Source organism: Pseudophryne corroboree, chromosome 3 (genome assembly GCF_028390025.1).
Source record: "Pseudophryne corroboree isolate aPseCor3 chromosome 3, aPseCor3.hap2, whole genome shotgun sequence".
NCBI classification, from domain to species: Eukaryota; Metazoa; Chordata; class Amphibia; order Anura; family Myobatrachidae; genus Pseudophryne; species Pseudophryne corroboree.
In genome coordinates, this window is record NC_086446.1 from 21,785,194 (window position 1) to 21,809,761 (window position 24,568).

General features: G+C 48.4%; 1 protein-coding gene and 1 long non-coding RNA gene across 2 annotated transcripts in view; one reads left to right on the forward strand and one right to left on the reverse strand.

Moving 5' to 3' along the window:
- On the reverse strand, positions 1-24,326 carry LOC135054556 (uncharacterized). The gene is made up of 2 exons (XR_010243530.1): positions 24,241-24,326; positions 1-480 (listed from the first exon to the last, which is right to left on the reverse strand). It is a non-coding gene; the product is annotated as an uncharacterized LOC135054556 (long non-coding RNA).
- Positions 1-24,568, forward strand: part of LOC135057082 (uncharacterized) — a 149,849-nt gene that overhangs the window by 81,221 nt on the left and 44,060 nt on the right. The window contains 1 exon segment of the mRNA XM_063962980.1: positions 67-349. Coding sequence (XP_063819050.1) covers positions 67-349 — 283 coding nt within the window.

The following is a 24,568-nucleotide window of genomic DNA, read 5'->3' on the forward strand; positions in this document are numbered from 1 at the left end:
AACAGTGCAAACTTTTTGTTCATGTAAAATTGTAAACATTATGAATTATTTTAACATCTCGTTAAGGTTGGTACAAATGGTTTCCCTAATGAGTTTGGCACTAAAGGAATGTTGACCCCCAGACACCTCCAGATCTACACTAGAGGGTGTCACTTCAGGGTCCGTCACAGTCCACTCCTCTGGAAACTGTTCCTTCTGCAGTTCACATATGTTGTGAAGGACACAGCAGGCCGCTACTACATGGGGCATAAATTTGAGGTCAACATCATTCCTCTTCATGAGGCAGCGCCAACGTCCTTTCAGGCGGCCAAAGGCATTCTCCACCACCATCCGTGCCGAAAGAGTGTGGGTATATGCCACTTGGATGGAAGACAGCTGCAAATGCTGGGTGTATTCTTTCATTAGCCAGTGGCGTAAAGGGTAGGCTGCATCCCCAATGATGTGGACTGGGATGTCCACCCCATCCACTGTCTTTGATTTCTGAAAAGAAATACAAGAGTATGAGTATCACGTGATTGCTGAAACAGGTATGGGGGTGAAGCAGGTGACAGCAATCTACAGGGACTCCTTTTTCAATAAACCTTTTACAAAGAGAAACACTACAGGCCACACATATTCCATCACAACTGACAACCAAAAGTGAAATCTGGCAAACCTTTTAAATAAACATTGGAGGGGGTGGGGGTGTGAATAATATATATATATATATCTCTATCTATCTATCTATCTATCTATCTATCTATCTATCTATCTATCTTACCTCTCTGGGAAAAATCCATCCACCGTGCTTGTCCTCCGCAATCTTCTACAAATCGGAGTTGGCAAGAACACGAGCATCATGTGCTCGCCCAGGCCAGCCAATATATACATCAGTAAAGCTAAAAGAATTTTTTTTCCCAATTTTTTGAAAAAATAAAAGGCACACTGCATTTAAAAAAAAAAAAAACCTGACAAATTTACTTACCAGTATTTATGGTCAACCACAGCCTGTAAGACAATGGAATGCCATCCCTTGCGGTTATAATAATCCGCCGGGTTGTCACGGGGGGTAATGATGGGGATATGGGTCCTATCGATGGCACCGCCACACTGAGGGTACCCACGCTGCACAAAGCCTTTGATGGTGTCATCTAGGCGCTGCCCTTGCGGTAAGCAGATAAACCTTTTGTATAGAGTATCCAGTATAGCCTTCGTCACCTGGTGTATAACACTGCAGACAGTGGAGATCCCAACACCGAACAAACAGGAGATTGTGCGGTACTCTCCTGGCGTAGCATACCACCACAGCGCAATCACCAGTCTCCTCCTTGGCTGGATAGGTGTCCGGTAGTGGGTGGTCTGCATAGTAAGTGCAGGGGTGAGTAGGTCCAGCAGGTATTGGAACGTTGGACGCGACATGCGAAAGTAGCTCATCCACTCCTCATCTTGATAAGCCTCCACAGTCTCCATGAAAACATCACCATGAGGGCGGTCTCTGGTCCACATTCTTCGCTCGGACGCGGTACTCATTCGCATAACAGAAGCCAGGGTCTGCGAAAATCAGGGTTCTCCTCCTGCGCAAATACTGACGCCGAGTCCTGGCCCTCTCTGCCAAAAATAAAGCTCTCCTCCTCCAGGTATAACTCTGCACTATAGAGCACAAAGTCAGAAGCTGCATCAGACTCTCACTTGCTGGGTCAAACAGCAGTAATGCCCAAACAATCAGGAACACAGACATACACAGTGGTACTCCGTTGGCCATGATTGCTGCAATGAGGTGAGCAGGCCTGCCCTCCCTCTCTCCCTCCCTTCCTCTCTCCGTCCCTCTCTGTAATGACCTCATATTTGTGGGCTTTAAAAAGGGCCATTTCTAATGACATTCTCATAAAATGCAGGGCCATCCCGGGTTCAGTATAAAAGGTGCCGACCCGGGATGTCCCGGCTCCAAGTGCTGGTATAAACTGGGCCCAACCCAGGAATGTCCCTGCATGATCCCAGGACCGAATTCCCGGGTTAGACCCTGCATTTTTGGTCTGAAAGGGGTATTAGTGATTTTCAGTCACAAAAGTGTAGTATTTATAAAAAATGATTATTTACCTTGTCTGTGAGCGGCAAAAGTAACCCTTCACCCTTAACATGCTTATCTGGTATGGTAATTTTGCATGGAATAGTTCAGAATCTTACTTATGAGGGGCAACGCCCTGCTAGAGGGGTGTGGTCGCACACAGACCTTGTTTGCAATGGCTGGCAAAGATTAGCACCTGCAGTTCTACCCAAAGCAGAATAGGTTACACTATTAACCCATGCAGGCAGCTTTTACAAATAGCCAGGCTATTAAACAGCAGAACAGATGGGTAACCAGGGTATATACATCCATGTTACAGACTACACAAGATACAATACCCCATATGATGATCAGATATAGCTGACCTTATTGATGCATGAAGGCTATTCTGTCTCTGGAAGAATCAGCCAAAGCAGTGTAAAAATGGCCTGGAGTAGTTTTGTTAACTGTTTTAGGGATTCTTACTATCCCTTTCCAGCTGCGGAAAAAAGAGAGAAGTTCAAAAAGAGAGAAGTTCCTCCTAGAGTAGATGCTCATGTACTGCGACTTGTGCATAAATCTGCTTTACCACTGTCATCTACCTCACTAAATGATGTCATAGACAGAAGGGTAGATAGCTTCTTGAAAAATATATTTTCTCTATCAGAAGCAGTGGTAAGACCTGCTATAGCCTCGGCCTGGTTGGCAAGGGCAATGGTAGAATGGGGGAGGAACTAGAGAATGGCCTCTCCCCTCCTACCAGGGAGCAGGAGTCTCATCTAGGTCGTATAAGACAAGCTGCCCATTATTTGGAAGAAGCAGCATTTGGTATGGGTACGATTGCTTCTAAAGCATCAGCCTTGACAGTAGCCGCTCGTAGAGCAGTTTGGCTACGCGCTTGGAGAGCAGATGCAGAATCCAAGCAAGAGTTGGAAGCATTGCTTTTTACTGGTAATATATTGTTTGGAAAACAATTGTCAGATATTCTAGAATCGGAAGCTGAATCCAAAAAGGTCAGATTTCCAGCTATTTATAATCCTAAGACTAGGGGATAAAAATTTCATCCATTTCAATGGCAAGGCAAAGCAAAAGCTAAAGAGGAGACTAAGCAACCCCGGTTCAATAGATCAGCCAGGGATAGGAAGCAATGGGCTAGTAGAAAGACGGCTTCCAAGCCTGAACAGAAGCCATCAGCCTGAAGATACGGGCCTCCGCCTGGAGGATTCCAGGGTGGGGGCCGACTCTTTCAGTTTACACACATATGGCAACAGTCGTTGACAGATGCTTGGGTGCAGAAGTTGGTGTCTCTCGGTTATGGTTTCCCATTCAGGAAGCAGCCTCCTCAAAGATTTTTTTTGCACCAGCCTGTCTTGAATAGAATCGAAAGCCAAGGCCTTGCAAGAAGCAGTTCAGAAATTGCTTCAGTCTGGTGTAATTATCCCAGTACCCCCATTGCAACGGGGACAGGGTTTTTACTCCAATCTTTTCTTGATTCAGAAGCCGAATGGGTCATTCCGACCAGTCCTCAATCTCAAAAGTTTAAGCAAATACATTTGGACTCCAAAGTTCCACATGGAAACATTACGTTCCATAATTTTGGCCATGGAACTGGGAGATGACATGGTATCTCTGGATATACAGGATGCTTACCTACATGTGCCTATAGCACGGTCTCATCAATGTTACTGTACCTCAGGTTTGCCATCCTCCAGGCAGTACAGACGGGGTAATGGTTAGCATTAGTGGTTCACAGAACTGAGGTCATGGGTTCAATCCCACCACTGCCCTGTGTGGAGTTTGTATATTCTCCCTTTACTTGTGTGGGTTTCCTCTGGGTACTCCGGTTTCCTCCCACAATCCCAAAAATATACTGATAGTTTATTCCAAGCTTTGCCCTTCGGGCTAGCAACAGCACCGAGGGTGTTTACCAAAATTATGGTGGTTATGGCAGCTTATCTCCACAAGCAGGGGATAAGAATTTTTCCATACCTCGATGACTTGTTAATCCTAGCACATTCGCAAGAATTGCTTCTGAGCCATCTTCAACAGGCAGTAGTTTGTCTACAAAGACACGGGTGGCTCATAAACTGGGAAAAGTCGTCTCTGAATCCGTCACAATGAATGGTTCATTTGGGGGCCATATTAGACTCAGGTCTACAGAGAATTTTCTTGCCAGAGAAAAAGATAGGCAAGGCGCAGGTCATGACTCAGGAGTCGTTGCACACTCAGACAATATCAGTCCATGCAGCAATGTGACTGTTGGGTCTGATGGTGTCAACATGGTGGAATATGCACAATTCCACTCCAGACCATTGCAGCACCTTATTCTGACCAAATGGAACGGAAATAATCAGACAATAAAAAATCAGATGATAAAGTTTCCAGTAAACGTAAAAAGTTCTCTAGCGTGGTGGCTACAGACAGACCATTTAAACAAGGGAAGACCCTTTTGGATAAAAGAGTGGCAAGTCCTGACAACAGACGCCAGCCTTCAAGGCTCGGGAGCGGTGCTCGAAAGCCTTTGGTTCCAGGGAAAATGGACCATAAGGAAAAGTCACCTGCCAATAAATCTGTTAGAAATAAGGGCCATATATATGGCTCTAGTTCAGGCAAAGGACAGTCTGCAAGGAAGACCGGTCCAGATCCACTCAGATAATGCAACAGCAGTTGCGTACCTCAATCATCAGGGAGGAACTCACAGCAGGAGATTGATGGAGGAAGTGACTCACATACTGAAGTGGGCAGAACTCCATCTCCCAGCATTGTCAGCAGTGTTTGTTCCAGGAGTACTGAACTGGGAAGCGGATTTTCTCAGTCGACACTCCATTCAGGAAACCGAATGGGCATTACACCCAGAAGTGTTTCAGGCTCTAGTAAACAGATGGGGTCTACCAGGGATAGATCTCATGGAGTCTCATCTAAACAACAAGGTTCCAAGGTACGGATCAAGGACAAAAGATCCCGGAGCAATCCTTGTAGATGCACTCTCAGTGAATTGGAAATTTCATCTGGCATATCTGTTCCCTTCAATATCCCTGTTACCCAGGGTAGTGAGGAAAATAAAGCAAGCAAAAGGAGCCATGATTCTAATAGCTCCAGCTTGGCCCAGAAGGCATTGGTACACAGATCTACTAAGGATGTCCATGGAAGCTCCAATACTGCTACCCCAACGTCCAGATCTGCTAAGGGTCCTTGTTGTCACAGCCATCTGGATCGTCTGTCTTTGACAGCGTGGCTGTTGAAAGCTCTATCTTGAGAAGCTAGAGGATTTTAAAAACAAGTAATTCAAACTATACTTAGAGCAAAAAAAACCTTCTTAAGCTCGTATGTATTCATTAGTATAGTGAAAGAAGTTGAATCCAAGATCTTTTTAAAGTATCCAGGATTTTGGATTTTTCTTCAAGCAGGATTGGATAAGGAGTTGGAAGTACCTTCCTTGAGAGTTCGAGTATCAGCATTAACTGTGTAGCTTCAGAGAAAGATTGCTGACTAACAGGATGTGTGTACTTTCTTTCGGGGGATTGTACACATTCAACCTCCATTCATTCCTCCTGCAGTTCCCTGGGATTTGAATCTAGTTCTTAACATTTTTCTGTTTAACCCATTTAAGAGAGCAGATCTTGAAGGGTTAACGACTAAAGTGCTCTTTCTACTGGCAAGGGTACCAGTTAGAGGAGTGTCAGATTTAGGAGCACGGTAGTGTAAGTCTCCTTTTCTAAATATTATTTCCAGAGAAGATAGTTCTTAGAACTAAAACTGGTTATCTTCCGAAGGTGGTTTTAAAGTTTCACCTTAACGAGTAGATTGTAGTCCCAGCTTTTTCAGGTATCGGGACTTTCTGCGGGAGAAGCGTCGCTGGACGTGGTCTGGGTAAGAATATTTATAGATTGTATTAGTGCCTTCAGAACAGATTCTCTCTTCACCGTCTATGGATCTTATAGAAGAGGATGGCCTGCTAGTAAACAGATGCTGGCAAGATGGCTCCGAATGGTAGTTTCAGCAGCTTATTCTCATGCTCATCTCCCTACTCCGGCTAATGTCTCTGCATACTCTACACGTAAGGTAGGTCCTTCATGGGCAGTACAATAGGGTGCTTTAGCAGAACAGATTGGTAAGGCAGCCACATAGGTCTTCCATTTACACTATCATTAGACATTATGCCATGGATACTTTTGCCTCTCATGATGCTAAATTCGTGTGAAAGGTCTTTGTGTCTAAACTGGAGCGTCCCCGCCACTTAAACTGGCTTTGGGAATCCCAATGTTATCCTGTGGATAACCTGTAGACCCAGCCAGAGAAATTTACCGTTATGGTAACAGCTTACCGTTGATAACGGGATTTCTCTTATGTCCACAGGTATCCACAGGGGTCCCTCCCTGATGCACCTGATTTGAGGATCTTGACAATCTCTAAACCTCTTCTTTCTTGTATGGAAGGGCGTGCATGTGTGTTCTTATTGCCTGAACAGGGTACTACCTGATGCTCCTGCCTAAATTGCTGTGGAAAGAACTGATTTGACTGAGTCAGTGGGCGGCATATATGGAGAAGCCCCGATGCATCCTGGGAGGCCAGAAAGCTCATGACCGATTGGTGCCAATTCCGCTGTCGCTCCGGCATATCCCAATGTTATCCTGTGGATACCTGTGGACATAAGAGAAATTCCGTTATCAACGGTAAGTTCTTACCATAACGGTAAATTTTTAATTGTTTGTAGAGTTAAACCGGTTTGTGAGAAATATTTGTAGGAAACATTTCTTTGATAGTACTAAAAAGGCCCTTAGCTCAGAGACATCAGCTGTATTGGACCAACATGATCAATCATGTCTAGACATCCTAAATTAATTATTATTGGAAAATATTGATCTAGACAATCACGCTATAGCTGAGCTTCCTATTTTCGATGTGAATAATGTGGAGCCTGTACAGTTTAAGAACAAATCTCAATTTTATCCAGTACAACACAAAACTAGTGCCATAGCCACTTTCTACAATAAGACTTTGGAGGAATTTCACCAATTGTGCGATACAAAAATTCATCCCTGTCACTTTAACTTAACCTCCAATGAGCGGAATAATCTTAAAGAACTGTCTAATGATTCCTCCCTTACAATTAAACCAGCAGATAAGGCGGGGGAAGGGGGGGGGGCAGTGATACAAGATACCTCTGATTATATCAAAGAGGCTAAACGTCAATTATCAAATGTTCTGTTTTATAATCAATTAGACACTGACCCGACTAGGACCTTTAAAAAAATATATATATATATTTTGAAAACAGCTCAGGAAAAAGGTCCATTACTGGGGATGAATTTGACTTCCTCTACCCCCTCCACCCTATCACTCCTATTTATTACCACCTCGCCAAAATCCATAAAACACTACACGAACCCCCGGGGCGTCATATTATTTCTGGGATTGAGGGCCTTACATCTAATTTATCCTTTTTTGTTGATACCAGAATACCAGCCAACGACATGAACAAAACACAGCCACATGCTGACAGAATATGTAACACAACCCGTGTGTCCACAGACGCAAAAATACGACCCCACATGCTATGTCATGAACAACGGTAGCAACCGCCAGACAGAGAAGACACACCACCAGGGTGTAACCAAAAGCAATAACTGCAGACCCCGTACGCACTGGGACGGGCGCCCAGCATCCTCTACGGACTAAGAGAAAAGGATTTACCGGTAGGTACCAAAATCCTATTTTCTCATACGTCCTAGATGATGCTGGGGATTCCAAAAGGACCATGGGGTTTATACCAAAGCTCCAAAACAGGCGGGAGAGTGCGGACGACTCTGCAGCACCGAATGAGCAAACATAAGGTCCCCAAAAATCAGGGTATCAAACTTGTAAAGTATCGCAAAAGCGTTTGACCCCGACCAAGAATCCGCTCGTCAAAGTTGAACCGCCGAGACTCCTCGGGTATTCGCCCAAGAAAAGCCCATCTTCCCAAAAGAAGGAACCTTCACCGACTTCGGTGACGGCAAAGCAGCCGTAGAATGAACATGCCAAGCCGCATTACAGATTCAGCATGTAACAAACTGCATAACGCAGTCTCCCAAGGAAACTGGGAACATACTGTTATGATTCCCGTACTCCAGACCAGATGAGATCTTATGGCAGAGGTCTGAGTACTGGAAAGATATGCTGGTTACGGGAGCCGGAAAGCCTAGTAACCCCTGGCGCCCTAACTCCGTTGTCTCGCCCGTGTTATCAGAGATCCCCTGCGAGACTATGGTTGCTTGAGCCCATGGCAGCAGCGTTCGAAGGGCGGATTATGTCTGCCCAACCCCGATGCCCCCTCAGGTCTTAATGAGAGACAAAGGGAAATCCGAGACAGGGTGATAACAAGGGGCCCTCTGACTAAGCAACCAGGCCAGGGGTTACAAGCTATCTAATTTAACCAAAAGTATGTGCGGACAAACCGACAGGGAAAAGGACAACAAAAGATCCACTGATCCGTTACTCCTATCCAGCACCGCTGGATACCAGAGTGAACTTGTGGGAGCGGAATCCTCCGCAAAAGCTCCGGAACACAATAAAACTAAATAATAAATAGTAAGCGGTCAAGCCGCAACACACGGCTACGCCGCGACTCATGAACACCACAGGATGTTAAAGGTGCTCGGTAGGACTCCAGGAATAGATGACAAATTCCGAGTACTGGATCACTGAGGTCAGGAACCACCGGATAGAGCAGGACTGGAAACTCTCTGTAACTGACACAGCAAACAGGAAGCTAACACCGGCGTCTGTGAGAAGTCCTGAGAGTGCTTTTATTTGAAAACCCCCCAATCAGGATCCAGACAGGGTAATGATATCATGCCGTGCAGCTGCATGCTGCACGGCCAGGAACAATTACAGCTGATTGATTAGACCCAGCAACGGGGAACGCGGTCCGACAGTGGCGTCCCCGTTGCTATGGTCTGAGCGGCTCCGTGCGCCCGGCGTCTAGCGTTGCTAGGGAGCCGGCGGCTGTCTGCCTGCGGCGTCCCTAGTTGCTAGGCGCCGGGCCGCACTGACGGGCGGACCCTCGGCGCCTAACACATACCAGACAAACAGGGCCTCTGTTCCTCCAAACTGAGCCAAATTGCTGACTTACATAATCAAATCTCTGGTTAGATCAAGGGACTTTGAACCAGCTAAAGTAACCCCCGGCATCAAAATATGCCGATTTCTGCAAAACCCAGAAACCACTCTTGGTAGCACCACCAATCTAGTACTCAATTCCTCTCTATCCACCTGAAAGATCAAGCAAGGCACTTGTGAGACAAAACCACCACTTCCGACACCCGCCTTACGGACGTCAAAGTCAAAAGCCTGACCACTTTCAAAAAGAGAAATTTCGTAAAGAAAGTTATTAGGCTTGCCTCCACATCGGCTTGTATGGATAAACACTACCTAGCTGAAAGTCCTCCATAGGAGCCTTCCTGGATACACACCGAGACACATAATTACTCCAACAACGGTGGTAATGCTGTGCCGTCAGTTTTTTCCTAGCCTGAAGAATTGAAGAAACGACTTCACTGGGAACACCCAATTGGCTTAGGATACGACATTCAACCGCCCCACCATTAAACGCAGCCGCGGTAAGTCCTGATACACGCCCCAATCTTGTTTTAACATTACCTCACGTAAAGGAAAATAAGAATTTACTCACCGGTAATTCTATTTCTCGTAGTCCGTAGTGGATGCTGGGGACTCCGTAAGGACCATGGGGAATAGACGGCTCCGCAGGAGACTGGGCACATCTAAAGAAAGATTTAGGACTATCTGGTGTGCACTGGCTCCTCCGCCTATGACCCTCCTCCAAGCCTCAGTTAGGAACTGTGCCCGGCAGAGCTGACACAATAAGGAAGGATTTTGAATCCCGGGTAAGACTCATACCAGCCACACCAATCACACCATATAACTCGTGATAGGAACCCCAGTTAACAGCATGATAACAACGGAGCCTCTGAACAGATGGCTCGCAATAACAACCCGATTTGTGTAAAAATAACTATTTACAAGTATTGCAGACAATCCGCACTTGGGATGGGCGCCCAGCATCCACTACGAGAAATAGAATTACCGGTGAGTAAATTCTTATTTTCTCTGACGTCCTAGTGGATGCTGGGGACTCCGTAAGGACCATGGGGATTATACCAAAGCTCCCAAACGGGCGGGAGAGTGCGGATGACAGCACCTAATGAGAGAACTCCAGGTCCTCCTCAGCCAGGGTATCAAATGTGTAGAATTTTGCAAACGTGTTTACCCCTGACCAAGTAGCAGCTCGGCAAAGTTGTAAAGCCGAGACCCCTCGGGCAGCCGTCCAAGATGAGCCCACTTTCCTTGTGGAATGGGCTTTTACAGATTTAGGCTGCAGTAATCCCACCGTAGAATGCGCCAGCTGAATAGTGCTACAAATCCAGCGCGCGATAGTCTGCTTAGAAGCAGGAGCACCCAGCTTGTTGGGTGCATACAGGATAAACAGCGAGTCAGTTTTCCTGACTCCAGCCGTCCTGGAAACATAAATTTTCAGGGCCCTGACTACGTCCAGTAACTTGGAATCCTCCAAGTCCCTAGTAGCCGCAGGCACCACAATAGGTTGTTCAAGTGAAAAGCTGATACCACCTTCGGTCCTCAACTCTGCCCTATCCATATGGAAAATCAGATAAGGGCTTTTACAAGACAAAGCCGCCAATTCTGATACACGCCTGGCCGAAGCCAGGGCCAACAGCATGACCACTTTCCACGTGAGATATTTCAAATCCACAGTCTTAAGTGGCTCAAACCAATGTGATTTCAGGAACTCCAAAACCACATTGAGATCCCAAGGTGCCACCGGGGTCACAAAAGGAGGCTGAATATGTAGAACTCCTTTGACAAAAGTCTGAACTTCAGGCAGTGAAGCCAGTTCTTTCTGGAAGAAAATCGACAGAGCCGAAATCTGGACCTTAATGGACCCCAATTTGAGGCCTAACGTCACCCCTGCTTGCTGGAAATGCAGGAATCGACCCAGTTGAAATTCCTCCGTTGGGGCCTTCCTGGCCTCACACCAAGCAACATATTTCCTCCAAATGCGGTGATAATGTTTTGCAGTGACATCCTTCCTGGCCTTGATCAGGGTAGGGATGACTTCCTCCTGAATGCCTTTTTCCTTCAGGATCCGGTGTTCAAACGCCATGCAGTCAAACGCAGCCGCTGTAAGTCTTGGAACAGGCAGGGCCCCTGCTGCAGCAGGTCCCGCCGTAGCGGTAGAGGCCATGGGTCCTCTGAAAGCATCTCTTGAAGTTCCGGGTACCAAGCTCTTCTTGGCCAATCCGGAACCACGAGTATAGTTTTAACTCCTCGCCTTCGTATTATTCTCAGTACCTTGGGAATGAGAGGCAGAGGAGGAAACACATAAACCGACTGGTACACCCACGGTGTTACTAGAGCGTCCACAGCGATCGCCTGAGGGTCCCTTGACCTGGCGCAATATCTTTTTAGCTTTTTGTTGAGACGGGTGTTATGCACACCAGTGCCTGCAGGAATGTACTGGTGTCAGAACTGTTATGCACTCCAGTGCCTGCAGGAATGTACTGGTGTTTGAACTGTTATGCACACCAGTGCCTGCAGGAATGTACTGGTGTCTGAACGGATAGGTATGCAAAACAAATGAACTCACAGACAGACTGGGGAATATGACATTACGTACACAAAAGGTGATAGGGTAACCAAATACACACAAAGTGAACAGAGAAGCCCAGAGGCTAAGGAACTGGGTGTCTCCCTAGTATTAGTAATGCTCAGATGGGAAAAGCAAGATGTTGTGTTTTCATACGTAGAGAACCTGAAATGCTGTTGCTAAGGGCAACAGCAAAACCCTAAAGGGTTACCAACTGGTGTGGCAGTAAACTCCTTGGTCAGAGATGGAATGATAGACACAAGGAGAGTCTCCACAATCCTAATTCTCACTTGCAGTGCACAGGTTCAGCTTACTGCCACTAAACTGACACCTGACACCTTGCACAGTGAGACAGGATTTAGGCAGGCAAGTCTTAGAATACAACCGCAAACTTGCTACGTTCACAGAGTAGTAAAAGAACCCCAGCAAGCTAAACGACTGACTCCAGTCTTACTGCTAGGTCTGGATTGGCAGAGTGTAGTACCAAATCCCCAGGCCTATTTGCAGTAAGCAACAACAAATACAAAGCTACACAGTACTGGCTAACTTTCAGGAACTGACTAACCAACAAAGATTCAGCAGCATCTGCTTAACCTGAGAAGAGGCCTTATAAAGCAGGTGCTGTCCACGCCCCACTCAGACCTCACAGACTGTGAGCACAAAAACCAGCACCGGATCCCCTGCCGTGCACAGAGCCTGTAACCACTGCACAGCAAAAGACCCGAACCGGAGTATCAGCTGCGCTCAGGTTACTCCGCTAGCACTTGTCTCCCGGTTGCCATGATGACGTGGCAGCACAGGGCAGGAGACCCTAACACCTATTGGAGGGTACACTAGTCTCATCGTCGTCGACACAGGAGTCGGTATTCGTGTCGACATCTGTATCTGTCATCTGAGGTAGCGGGCGTTTTAAAGCCCCTGATGACATTTGAGACGCTGGAACAGGCACAAGCTGAGTAGCCGGCTGCCCTATGTCGTCAAACCTTTTGTGTAAGGAGTTGACACTGTCACGTAATTCCTTCCATAAGTCCATCCACACAGGTGTTGACCCCGCAGGGGGTGACAGCACATTCACAGGCATTTGCTCCGCCTCCACATAATTTTCCTCATCATACATGTCGACACAGCAGTACCGACACACAGCACACACACAGGGAATCCTCTGACAGAGGACAGGACCCCACAAAGCCCTTTGGGGAGACAGAGGGAGAGTATGCCAGCACACACCAGAGCGCTATATAACACAGGGATATCACCTATAAAAAGTGTTTTCCCTTATAGCTGCATATATATTGTATACTGCGCCTAAATTTGTGCCCCCCCTCTCTTTTTTACCCTTTCTTTAGTGCAGGACTGCAGGGGAGAGCCAGGGAGCGATCCTTCCAGCGGAGCTGTGAGGGAAAATGGCGCCAGTGTGCTGAGGGAGATGGCTCCGCCCCTTTTTTGGCGGGCTTTCTCCCTCTATTTTAATAATTCTGGCAGGGGTTAATTTACACCTATATAGCCCCTGGGGCTATATATGGTGTCAGTTTGCCAGCCAAGGTGTTTTTAATTGCTGCTCAGGGCACCCCCCCCCAGCGCCCTGCACCCATCAGTGACCGCAGTGTGTGGTGTGCATGAGGAGCAATGGTGCACAGCTGCAGTGCTGTGCGCTACCTTGGAGAAAACAGAAGTCTTCAGCCGCCGATTTTCCGGACCTTCTTGCTTCTGGCTCAGTAAGGGGGACGGCGGCACGGCTCCGGGAACGGACGACGAGGTCGGGTCCTGTGTTCGATCCCTCTGGAGCTAATGGTGTCCAGTAGCCTAAGAAGCCCAAGCTACCACCAGTTAGGTAGGTTCGCTTCTTCTCCCTTTAGTCCCACGTTACAGTGAGCCTGTTGCCAGCAGGTCTCACTGTAAAATAAAAAACCTAAACTATACTTTCTTTCTAGGAGCTCAGGAGAGCCCCTAGTGTGCATCCAGCTCGGCCGGGCACAGAAATCTAACTGAGGCTTGGAGGGGGGGTCATAGGGGGAGGAGCCAGTGCACACCAGATAGTCCTAAATCTTTCTTTAGATGTGCCCAGTCTCCTGCAAAGCCGTCTATTCCCCATGGTCCTTATGGAGACCCCAGCATCCACTAGGACGTCAGAGAAAATAAGAATTTACTCACCGGTAATTCTATTTCTCGTAGTCCGTAGTGGATGCTGGGGACTCCGTATGGACCATGGGGAATAGACGTGCTCCGCAGGAGATTGGGCACTCTAAGAAAGATTTAGGACTACCTGGTGTGCACTGGCTCCTCCCCCTATGACCCTCCTCCAAGCCTCAGTTAGGACACTGTGCCCGGAAGAGCTGACACAATAAGGAAGGATTTTGAATCCCGGGTAAGACTCATACCAGCCACACCAATCACACCATATAACTCGTGATAGGAACCCCGGTTAACAGTATGATAACAAAAGGAGTCTCTGAACAGATGGCTCGCAATAACAACCCGATTTGTGTAACAATAACTATTTACAAGTATTGCAGACAATCCGCACTTGGGATGGGCGCCCAGCATCCACTACGGACTACGAGAAATAGAATTACCGGTGAGTAAATTCTTATTTTCTCTAACGTCCTAGTGGATGCTGGGGACTCCGTAAGGACCATGGGGATTATACCAAAGCTCCCAAACGGGCGGGAGAGTGTGGATGACTCTGCAGCACCGAATGAGAGAACTCCAGGTCCTCCTCAGCCAGGGTATCAAATTTATAGAATTTTGCAAACATGTTTGCCCCTGACCAAGTAGCAGCTCGGCAAAGTTCTAAAGCCGAGACCCCTCGGGCAGCCGCCCAAGATGAGCCCACCTTCCTTGTGGAATGGGCTTTTACTGATTTAGGCTGCGGTAGTCCTACCGCAGAATGCGCCAGCTGAATAGTGCTGCAAATCCAGCGCGCGATAGTCTGCTTAGAAGCAGGAGCACCCAGCTTGTTGGGTGCATACAGGATAAACAGCGAGTCAGTTTTCCTGACTCCAGCCATCCTGGAAACATATATTTTCAGGGCCCTGACTACGTTCAGAAACTTGGAGTCCTCCAAGTCCCTAGTAGCCGCAGGCACCACAATAGGTTGGTTCAAGTGAAAAGCTGATACCACCTTCGGGAGAAAGTGAGGACGAGTCCTCAACTCTGCCCTATCCATATCGAAAATCAGATAGGGGCTTTTACAGGACAAAGCCGCCAATTCTGACACACGTCTGGCCGAAGCCAGAGCCAACAACATAACCACTTTCCACGTGAAATATTTTAAATCCACAGTCTTAAGTGGCTCAAACCAATGTGATTTTAGAAACTCCAAGACCACATTGAGATCCCAAGGTGCCACTGGGGGCACCAAAGGAGGTTGAATATGCAGAACTCCCTTGACAAAAGTCTGAACTTCAGGCAGTGAAGCCAGTTCTTTCTGGAAGAAAATCGACAGGGCCGAGATCTGGACTTTTATGGACCCCAATTTGAGGCCCAAAGTCACACCTGCTTGCAGGAAATGTAGGAATCGACCCAGTTGAAATTCCTCAGTTGGGGCCTTCTTGGCCTCACACCAAGCAACATACTTCCGCCAAATGCGGTGATAATGCTTTGCGGTGACATCCTTCCTGGCTTTGATCAGGGTAGGGATAACTTCCTCGGGAATGCCTTTTTCCTTTAGGATCCGGCGTTCAACCGCCATGCCGTCAAACGCAGCCGCGGTAAGTCTTGGAACAGACAGGGTCCCTGCTGCAGCAGGTCTTGTATGAGCGGTAGAGGCCAAGGGTCCTCTGCAAGCATCTCTTGAAGTTCCGGGTACCAAGCTCTTCTTGGCCAAACCGGAGCCACGAGAATAGTTCTCACTCCTCGCCTTCTTATTATTCTCAGTACCTTGGGTATGAGAGGCAGAGGAGGAAACACATAAACCGACTGGTACACCCACGGTGTCACTAGAGCGTCCACAGCGATCGCCTGAGGGTCCCTTGACCTGGCGCAATACCTTTTTAACTTTTTGTTGAGGCGGGACGCCATCATGTTCACCTGTGTTTTTTCCCAACGGTTTACCAGCATTTGGAAAACTTCTGGATGAAGTCCCCATTCTCCCGGGTGGAGGTCGTGCCTGCTGAGGAAGTCTGCTTCCCAGTTGTCCACTCCCGGAATGAATACTGCTGTCAGTGCTAGCACATGATTCTCTGCCCATCGGAGAATCCTTGTGGCTTCTGCCATTGCCCTCCTGCTTCTTGTGCCGCCCTGTCTGTTTACATGGGTGACCGCCGTGATGTTGTCTGACTAGATCAGCACCGGCCGGTTCTGAAGCAGGGGTCTTGCTTGACTTAGGGCATTGTAAATGGCCCTTAGCTCCAGAATATTTATGTGCAGCGAAATCTCCTGATTTGACCACAGTCCTTGGAAATTTCTTCCCTGTGTGACTGCCCCCCAGCCCCGAAGGCTGGCATCCGTGGTCACCAGGACCCAGTCCTGTATTCCGAATCTGCGGCCCTCTAGTAGATGAGCCCTCTGCAGCCACCACAGCAGCGACACCCTGGTCCTTGCCGACAGGGTTATCCGCTGCTGCATCTGGAGATGGGACCCGGACCATTTGTCCAACAGGTCCCACTGGAAAGTCCTTGCGTGGAACCTTCCGAATGGAATTACCTCGTACGAGGCTACCATTTTTCCCAGGACTCGTGTGCATTGATGTACCGACACCTGTCCCGATTTTAGGATGTCTCTGACTAGAGATGACAACTCCTCTGCTTTATTCCACTGGAAGAAACACTCTTTTCGGGTTTGTGTCCAGAATCATTCCCAGGAACAGAAGACGTGTCGTCGGGACCAGCTGTGACTTTGGAATATTGAGAATCCAGCCGTGCTGTTGTAGCACTTCCCGAGAAAGTGCTACCCCCACTACCAACTGTTCCTTGGACCTCGCCTTTATCAGGAGATCGTCCAAGTACGGGATAATTGAAACTCTTTTCTTGCAAAGGAGTATCATCATTTCGGCCATTACCTTGGTAAAGACCCTCGGTGCCGTGGATAACCCAAACGGCAGCGTCTGGAACTGATAGTGACAGTCCTGTACCACAAATCTGAGGTACTCCTGGTGAGGAGGATAAATGGGGACATGAAGATACGCATCCTTGATGTCCAGGGAGACCATGTAGTCCCCCTCCTCCAGGCTCGCAATAACCGCCCTGAGCGATTCCATCTTGAACTTGAACCTTTTGATATAAGTGTTCAAGGATTTTAAATTTAAGATGGGTCTCACTGAACCGTCCGGTTTTGGTACCACAAACAGTGTGGAATAGTAACCCTTTCCTTGCTGAAGGAGGGGTACCTTGACAATCACTTGCTCTGAATACAGTTTTTGAATAGCCACCAACACTGCCTCCCTGGCAGAGGGAGTTGCCGGTAAGGCAGATTTTAGGAAACGGCGGGGGGGGGGGGGGGAGACGTCTCGAATTCCAGCCTGTACCCCTGAAGTACTACTTGAAGGACCCAGGGATCCACCTGTGAGAGAGCCCACTGTGCGCTGAAATTTTTGAGACGGGCCCCCACCGTACCCGGGTCCGCCTGAGCAGCCCCAGCGTCATGCTGCGGACTTATCGGACGCAGGGGAGGACTTCTGCTCTTGGGAACTAGCTGTGTGTTGCAGCTTTTTTCCTCTACCTTTGCCTCTCGGCAGAAAGGATGAGCCTCTAGCCCTCTTACTTTTCTGGGGCCGAAAGGCCTGTACCTGATAATACGGTGCTTTCTTTTGCTGTGGGGTAGTCTGTGGCAAAAAAGTCGATTTCCCAGCAGTAGCTGTGGAAACGAGGTCTGAAAGACCATCCCCAAACAGTTCCACCTCCTTATAGGGCAAAACTTCCATGTGCCGCTTCGAGTCGGCATCGCCTGACCATTGCCAAGTCCATAACCCCCGTCTGGCAACAATGGACATAGCGCTTATTTTTGATGCCAGCCGGCAAATATCCCTCTGTGCATCACGCATGTATAAGATAGCGTCTTTTATATGCTCTATCATCAGCAAAATATTGTCCCTATCCATGGTATCAATATTATCCGACAGGGAATCTGACCACGCAGCTGCAGCACTGCACATCCATGCCGATGCAATAGCTGGTCGCAATATAATGCCCGTGTGTGTGTATATAGCTTTAAGGGTAGCCTCCTGCTTTTTATCAGCAGGTTCCTTTAGGGCAGCCGTATCCGGAGACGGTAGTGCCACCTTTTTTGATAAGCGTGTCAGCGCTTTATCTACCCTAGGGGGTGTTTCCCAACGTGACCTATCCTCTGGCGGAAAAGGGTACGCTGCCAATAACCGTTTTGAAATTATCCATTTCTTATCTGGGGAAGTCCACGCTTCCTCACACACCTCATTTAATTCCTCAGATGTAGGAAAAACTACTGGTAGTTTTTTCTCACCAAACATAATACCCTTTTTTGTGGTACCTGGGGTATTATCAGAAATGTGTAATACATTTTTCATTGCCTCAATCATGTAACGGGTGGACCTATTGGAGGGTACACTAGTCTCATCGTCGTCGACACTGGAGTCGGTATTCGTGTCGACATCTGTATCTGTCATCTGAGGTAGTGGGCGTTTTAAAGCCCCTGATGAAATTTGAGATCTGGAACAGGCACAAGCTGAGTAGCCGGCTGCCCTATGTCGTCAAACCCTTTGTGTAAGGAGTTGACACTGTCACGTAATTCCTTCCATAAGTCCATCCACACAGGTGTCGACCCCGCAGGGGGTGACAGCACATTCACAGGCATTTGCTCTGCCTCCACATCATTATCCTCATCATACATGTCGACACAGCAGTACCGACACAAAGCACACACACAGGGAATGCTCTGACAGAGGACAGGACCCCACAAAGCCCTTTGGGGAGACAGAGGGAGAGTATGCCAGCACACACCAGAGCGCTATATAACACAGGGATATCACCTATAGAGAGTGTTTTCCCTTATAGCTGCATATATATTGTATACTGCGCCTAAATTTGTGCCCCCCCTCTCTTTTTTATCCTTTCTGTAGTGCAGGACTGCAGGGGAGAGCCAGGGAGCGATCCTTCCAGCGCAGCTGTGAGGGAAAATGGCGCCAGTGTGCTGAGGGAGATGGCTCCGCACCTTTTTCGGCAGGCTTTCTCCCTCTATTTTAATAATTCTGGCAGGGGTTAATTTACACCTATATAGCCCCTGGGGCTATATATGGTGTCAGTTTGCCAGCCACAGTGTTTTTAACTGATGCTCAGGGCACCCCCCCCCCCCCAGCGACCTGCACCCATCAGTGACCGCAGTGTGTGGTGTGCATGAGGAGCAATGGCGCACAGCTGCAGTGCTGTGCGCTACCTTGGAGAAGACAGAAGTCTTCAGCCGCCGATTTTCCTGGACCTTCTTGCTTCTGGCTCTGTAAGGGGGACGGCGGCGCGGCTCCGGGAACGGACGATGAGGTCGGGTCCTGTGTTCGATCTCTCTGGAGCTAATGGTGTCCAGTAGCCTAAGAAGCCCAAGCTACCACCAGTTACGGTTCGCTTCTTCTCCCCTTAGTCCCACGTTGCAGTGAGCCTGTTGCCAGCAGGTCTCACTGTAAAATAAAAAACCTAAACTATACTTTCTTTCTAGGAGCTCAGGAGAGCCCCTAGTGTGCATCCAGCTCGGCCGGGCACAGAAATCTAACTGAGGCTTGGAGGAGGGTCATAGGGGGAGGAGCCAGTGCACACCAGATAGTCCTAAATCTTTCTTTAGATGTGCCCAGTCTCCTGCAGAGCCGTCTATTCCCCATGGTCCTTACGGAGTCCCCAGCATCCACTAGGACGTCAGAGAAAAGGGCAGTAACTTTCTATGAGTAAACCATGAAAAACTGGGTAGTCAACCCTCTCTGGTTAGACCGGATTTCAGAGGATCATCGGAACCATCGATCATCTTACGCTTACCACTGTCAGAAAAGTGAAAGCGGAGAGGTCACCTAGACCAACCAAAAACATCAACGGCGCCACGAGGATGTCCGCCGCTATATCCTGAGTGACCCTTAACCTGGAACAATCTCCGCGAGGCCTCTCGTTGAGGCGAGACGCCAACATGTCCAGTTGCGTCACTCCACAAAGACCTTGTCACGTCTGGTAAAGCTTCTTGATGATGACAGTATTTTTCCCGGCTGGATATCCTGTCCACAAAGTAAATCTATTTCTCTGTCGTTTACCTCCGGAACGAAGACTGCTAATATAGCGTTTACCAGATTTCCCCCTCAACTGCAAACTGTGCAACTTCTGCCATTTCCGCTTTTTCCTTGTTCTGCCCTAGCGGCTTACTTACACCATTGCTGACAAGTCTTCTGGCAGAATTAACACGGGCAGAACACGAAGAATACGTTCTTCTAAAGTAGCTCTTAATTCAAGAAAGCCTACAGCAGACAAGTTTCCCAACTTGACCTCATCCTCTGGAAATACGTCCCTTGCAAAGGATTGCTCCCCAGCTTCGGAGATCTATATGCACTGACACCAGGATCTAAACCTGGATCCCTAACCTTCATTCCTCTAGAAGGAAAGAACTGAGCAGACACCACAGGCGCGATGTCCTGGCCATTTTGATTATATTCCGGTGCATGCGCAGGTGAGACCCGGAGCACATTTCCAACTGGTCCCATGAAACCCACTCTGGTATTAGACCTGCTCTTTGAAAAAGGCCTCTTATGTCGCATCCATCTGTCTTATTAATGGAACCTATTGATGAGGTGTCACCTCAAAGCCGATCCAGCTCTGGATCCGCAGACCTCTTTCCACAGGAAAAACACCGAACCTTAACCGGTCAGTATCTACTCTGAAACCCACGTCTGACAACTGCGTCGTTGGGAACAACAGGCCAATTCCTGCGCCGAAGAACAGTCAGAGATATTCACCCTTTTTACAGGGACAACCAGACAATGTTCTGAACATGACACATCTCTGTATGGCGTTGCGTGTTACCTCCCCTACCATAGGGGAGAGGCAAAAAAAAACCTATTAGAAAAAACAGTAAGGGGAAACAACCATAACTCAGAATGTTCCCCTTTGGCTTCTATAAATAACTCACAAGTCCTAGTCTATTCCTGGACTAACTGAAAATTAGTAGACAAGTGGTCACCGGAGTGGGGACCAGCCAGATAGACTCAGCGACAAGTGGTGTATGTGGTGGAAACAGAAACTACGTCCACTTCTGCGAACCTAACCAGGCTGCAGAACACTTACCTTTTCACCTTCCACTGACTACACAGAAAAGGAAAAAGGAATTGTATCGAACCGGTTAAACGACTGCATCCCACAAAACAATGCGTCACCGTTCTGAAGGAGGTTAACTCACGAAATTAGACTTACCAGCGGATACCGCCGAGATTGACTGAAGAGAGGCCACACCAAACAGCCGTATACCTCCCACCAGCATCTCCCGGAGACATCCTCCGCATTTTTCTGGCCACACCACCTGTCGTCACGTGACAGCCTGCTGTAATGTTATAAGGAAAAATAACATAGGCAAGACTACCCACTCTGGGTAGGATCATTCTATCGGATGCTTACCCGACTACCACACTCCCTCAAGTGCATACATTGCAAATAAGGTCAAAGTATAGAAATAAAATTTCACTTAGCTGCCGGTGTATGATCCTTTGCGACCGGGCTCTGCGTCGACCAGGAGTTGATTGTCATAATGTTCTCTCCGGGTTGTGAAAAGACAAATATTCGGACTCCTTGAGAGGATCGAAACCAACTCGTCCCGGCCAATATAGAGCTTAATCAACAGAGCGACAGGCACATGATAAGAATACCATTATTTCAGCATTCATGGATATACATCATGTAATACACAATAAAACACCCATATCCTAACCATGCATATATAAAGTTATATCAACACATATATACATATAGAGATAACCTATACGCAAGTGGATTGTCCAGACCCGTCGGGTCCCTAGTGACAGTAATGTGTTGTGACTGTGTATGACCATGTACTGACGTGCCCCCGATGTGGATCTACCAGGAACTTTACGGCCGACAGAAACTAAGTAAATGTCGACAGCACGGAATAGTAAGCGGCAAAAATAATAATAACCCTGGAACCCCAAGGGGTCTGAGGGAAGCATACACCTACAATTGTAATAACACTCCCCCTCCTTTTATTTATATATATATATATATATATATATATATATATATACCAATACAGGTACAAGGCAATAACAGCCTGTTAATTCATTTACCCAGGAATTACTGTTGATGCCGACAGGGCATCAACCGACCGCCGTGTCTCCCCTAGCGTGTTTACTTGTATTTAAGCACACAAAAGCAACCTGCTAATACTTAGTCGTTTGAATCAAGTACCGGCAAGCGTCGGCGAAACCGACAGTTATCGCTACAGGAGCTTTTGACAAAGCCCTCACACCTGTCGACACATGTCGACTAACCAATAGTGGGTAAATAAAAAGGGAAACAGTGACATTATGTTAACACAACCAGGATTATGCGCCCATTAAGTAACCTAATGCTATATTACACCCATATAGCATTAAAAGCACTGTGTCCCCCCTCCTTCAGTAAATTTTGGCGGGGACCTGAGGGAAAATGGCGCCCACTCCTGTGTAAGGGCTAAGCTCCGCCCCCTCCCGGCGTGCTTAAGCCCGACCAACATATAACTGAAATTTAGATGGAAACTAATCCCCTGTATATATCCAACACGCAGCCCAGGGCGCCACCCCCCCCCCCCCCCCCCCCCGTGCGCCCCGCTCCCACGGAACTCGTTGGTGTGTGGGAGCGATGGAGCGCAGCGTGCCCTGGCGGGGTGAAGACACCCGGAGTCCGGGTATGCTCCCCCCCCCCCCCGCCTGGGAAAAGTTAAAAAATGCTGCACAAGATGCCCCCAGCGCCCTGCACCCATGGGGCTGGAGGCGGTGAATCGGTAGCGTACAGTGCGCTCCAACACGCTGGTGGGGTCCGAGACACGGAGCCCCGGCCCCGCCAGCTTACTGTGCCAGTCTGTCGGGGAAAAATGGCGCCTAGTGCGCTATACATAGTGGCGGGTGTCCGGAACACGGAGCTCCGGCACCTGCAGAGTCACAGAGGCCTTAACACATCTGCCCAGGGCGCTCCCCCCCCAGCGCCCTGCACCCAGTGAGTGCGTTGGTGTGTGGGAGCATGGAGTGTAGCACAACCTGTTACCTCCGTTACTGAAGTCTTCTGTTCTTCTCATACTCACCCGGCTTCTTTCTTCTGGCTTCTGTGAGGGGGTGACGGCGTGGCTCCGGGAACAAGCAGCTAGGCGCACCAAGTGGTCGAACCCTCTGCAGCTAATGGTGTCCAGTAGCCGAGAAGCAGAGCCTTGAAACTCACAGAAGTAGGTCCTGCTTCTCTCCCCTCACTCCCACGCTGCAGGGAGCCTGTAGCCAGCAGGTCTGCCTGAAAATAAAAAACCTAACATAAAGTCTTTCAGAGAAACTCAAGAGAGCTCCCCTAGTGTGTGACCCATCACTCCTGGGCACAAAGTCTAACTGAGGTCTGGAGGAGGGGCATAGAGGGAGGAGCCAGTTCACACCCAGTTTAAGTCTTTATAATGTGCCCAAGCTCCTGCGGATCCATCTATACCCCATGGTACTTTTGGAATCCCCAGCATCCTCTAGGACCTATGAGAAATATATTACACACCTACATGTAGGAGACTATTAGATTGCCTACACAATCGTGCTTACCCAAGCAACGCCCATAGATTAATTACAGCTTGGATGGAGGCACTTCTGTATTAATTACCCATAGGTGGTAAGAGGGGGTTACATTATGACAACTCAGGCCGCTCCTCCTGTATAGTAGGATGTCACATGCAAGTCCCCCTGTATATTATTGGTCTGCGGCCATTGTATCACAGTAACGGCGGGGTCTGCGCCACCTGTATTATGGTAATGGCAGGGTCTGCGCCACCTGTATTACGGTAACGGTGGAGTCTGCGCCACCTGTAATATGGTAACGGTGGGGTCTGCATCACCTATATTAGGGTAACGACGGTGTCTGCGCCACCTGTATTAGAGTAACGGCAGGGTCTGCACCGCCTGAATTATGGTAATGGCGGGGTCTGCGCCAACTGTATTTCGGTAGCGGCAGGGTCTGCGCAGCCTGTATTAAGTAACGGCGGGGTCTGCACTACCTGTATTACGGTAAAGGCGGGGTCTGCTCCACCTGTATTACAGTAACGGCGGGGTCTGCTCCACCTGTATTACAGTAACGGCGGGGTCTGTGCCACCTGTATTACAGTAACGGCGGGGTCTGCTCCACCTGTATTACAGTAACGGCGGGGTCTGTGCCACCTGTATTAAGTAACGGCGGGGTCTGTGCCACCTGTATTAAGTAACGGCGGGGTCTGCGCTACCTGTATTACAGTAATAGGACACTAGAGTGTCAGCCACCTGTACAGGGATAATGCGGCACCAGAGGCTGCTCCAGCTGCACTATAACAAGGAACCAGAGGCTGCTCCCCCTGTAGTACAGAACCTGACACCAGAGCTGCTCAGCCTATAAAATAATAATAATAATATCATTACCTGCTGCCAGACACAGCAATGCCTCCGATATAGAACCAACCGCAATTGGCTGCTCTCTGCTCCTGCTGCTTCGTGGGAACGATTGAAGGAAGGCGGAACTCAGGCCAGGGGAAAATGGCCGCCGCTCCTGACGTCACTACATGGCCGGGGGAACCTATTGCTGCTGCAGCTGCCGGACTGGTCTACAAGAAAATGGCCGCCGGCCTCCCACATTGAGGACATGTATGGTAATAGTCAATACAGAGTGTGGTGCTGTAGAAGCGGAGGAGCCAGTCATCAGGAAGCAGCCTGTGCCAATCATACCATTATTCCGTCCTGTGCGTTTCAC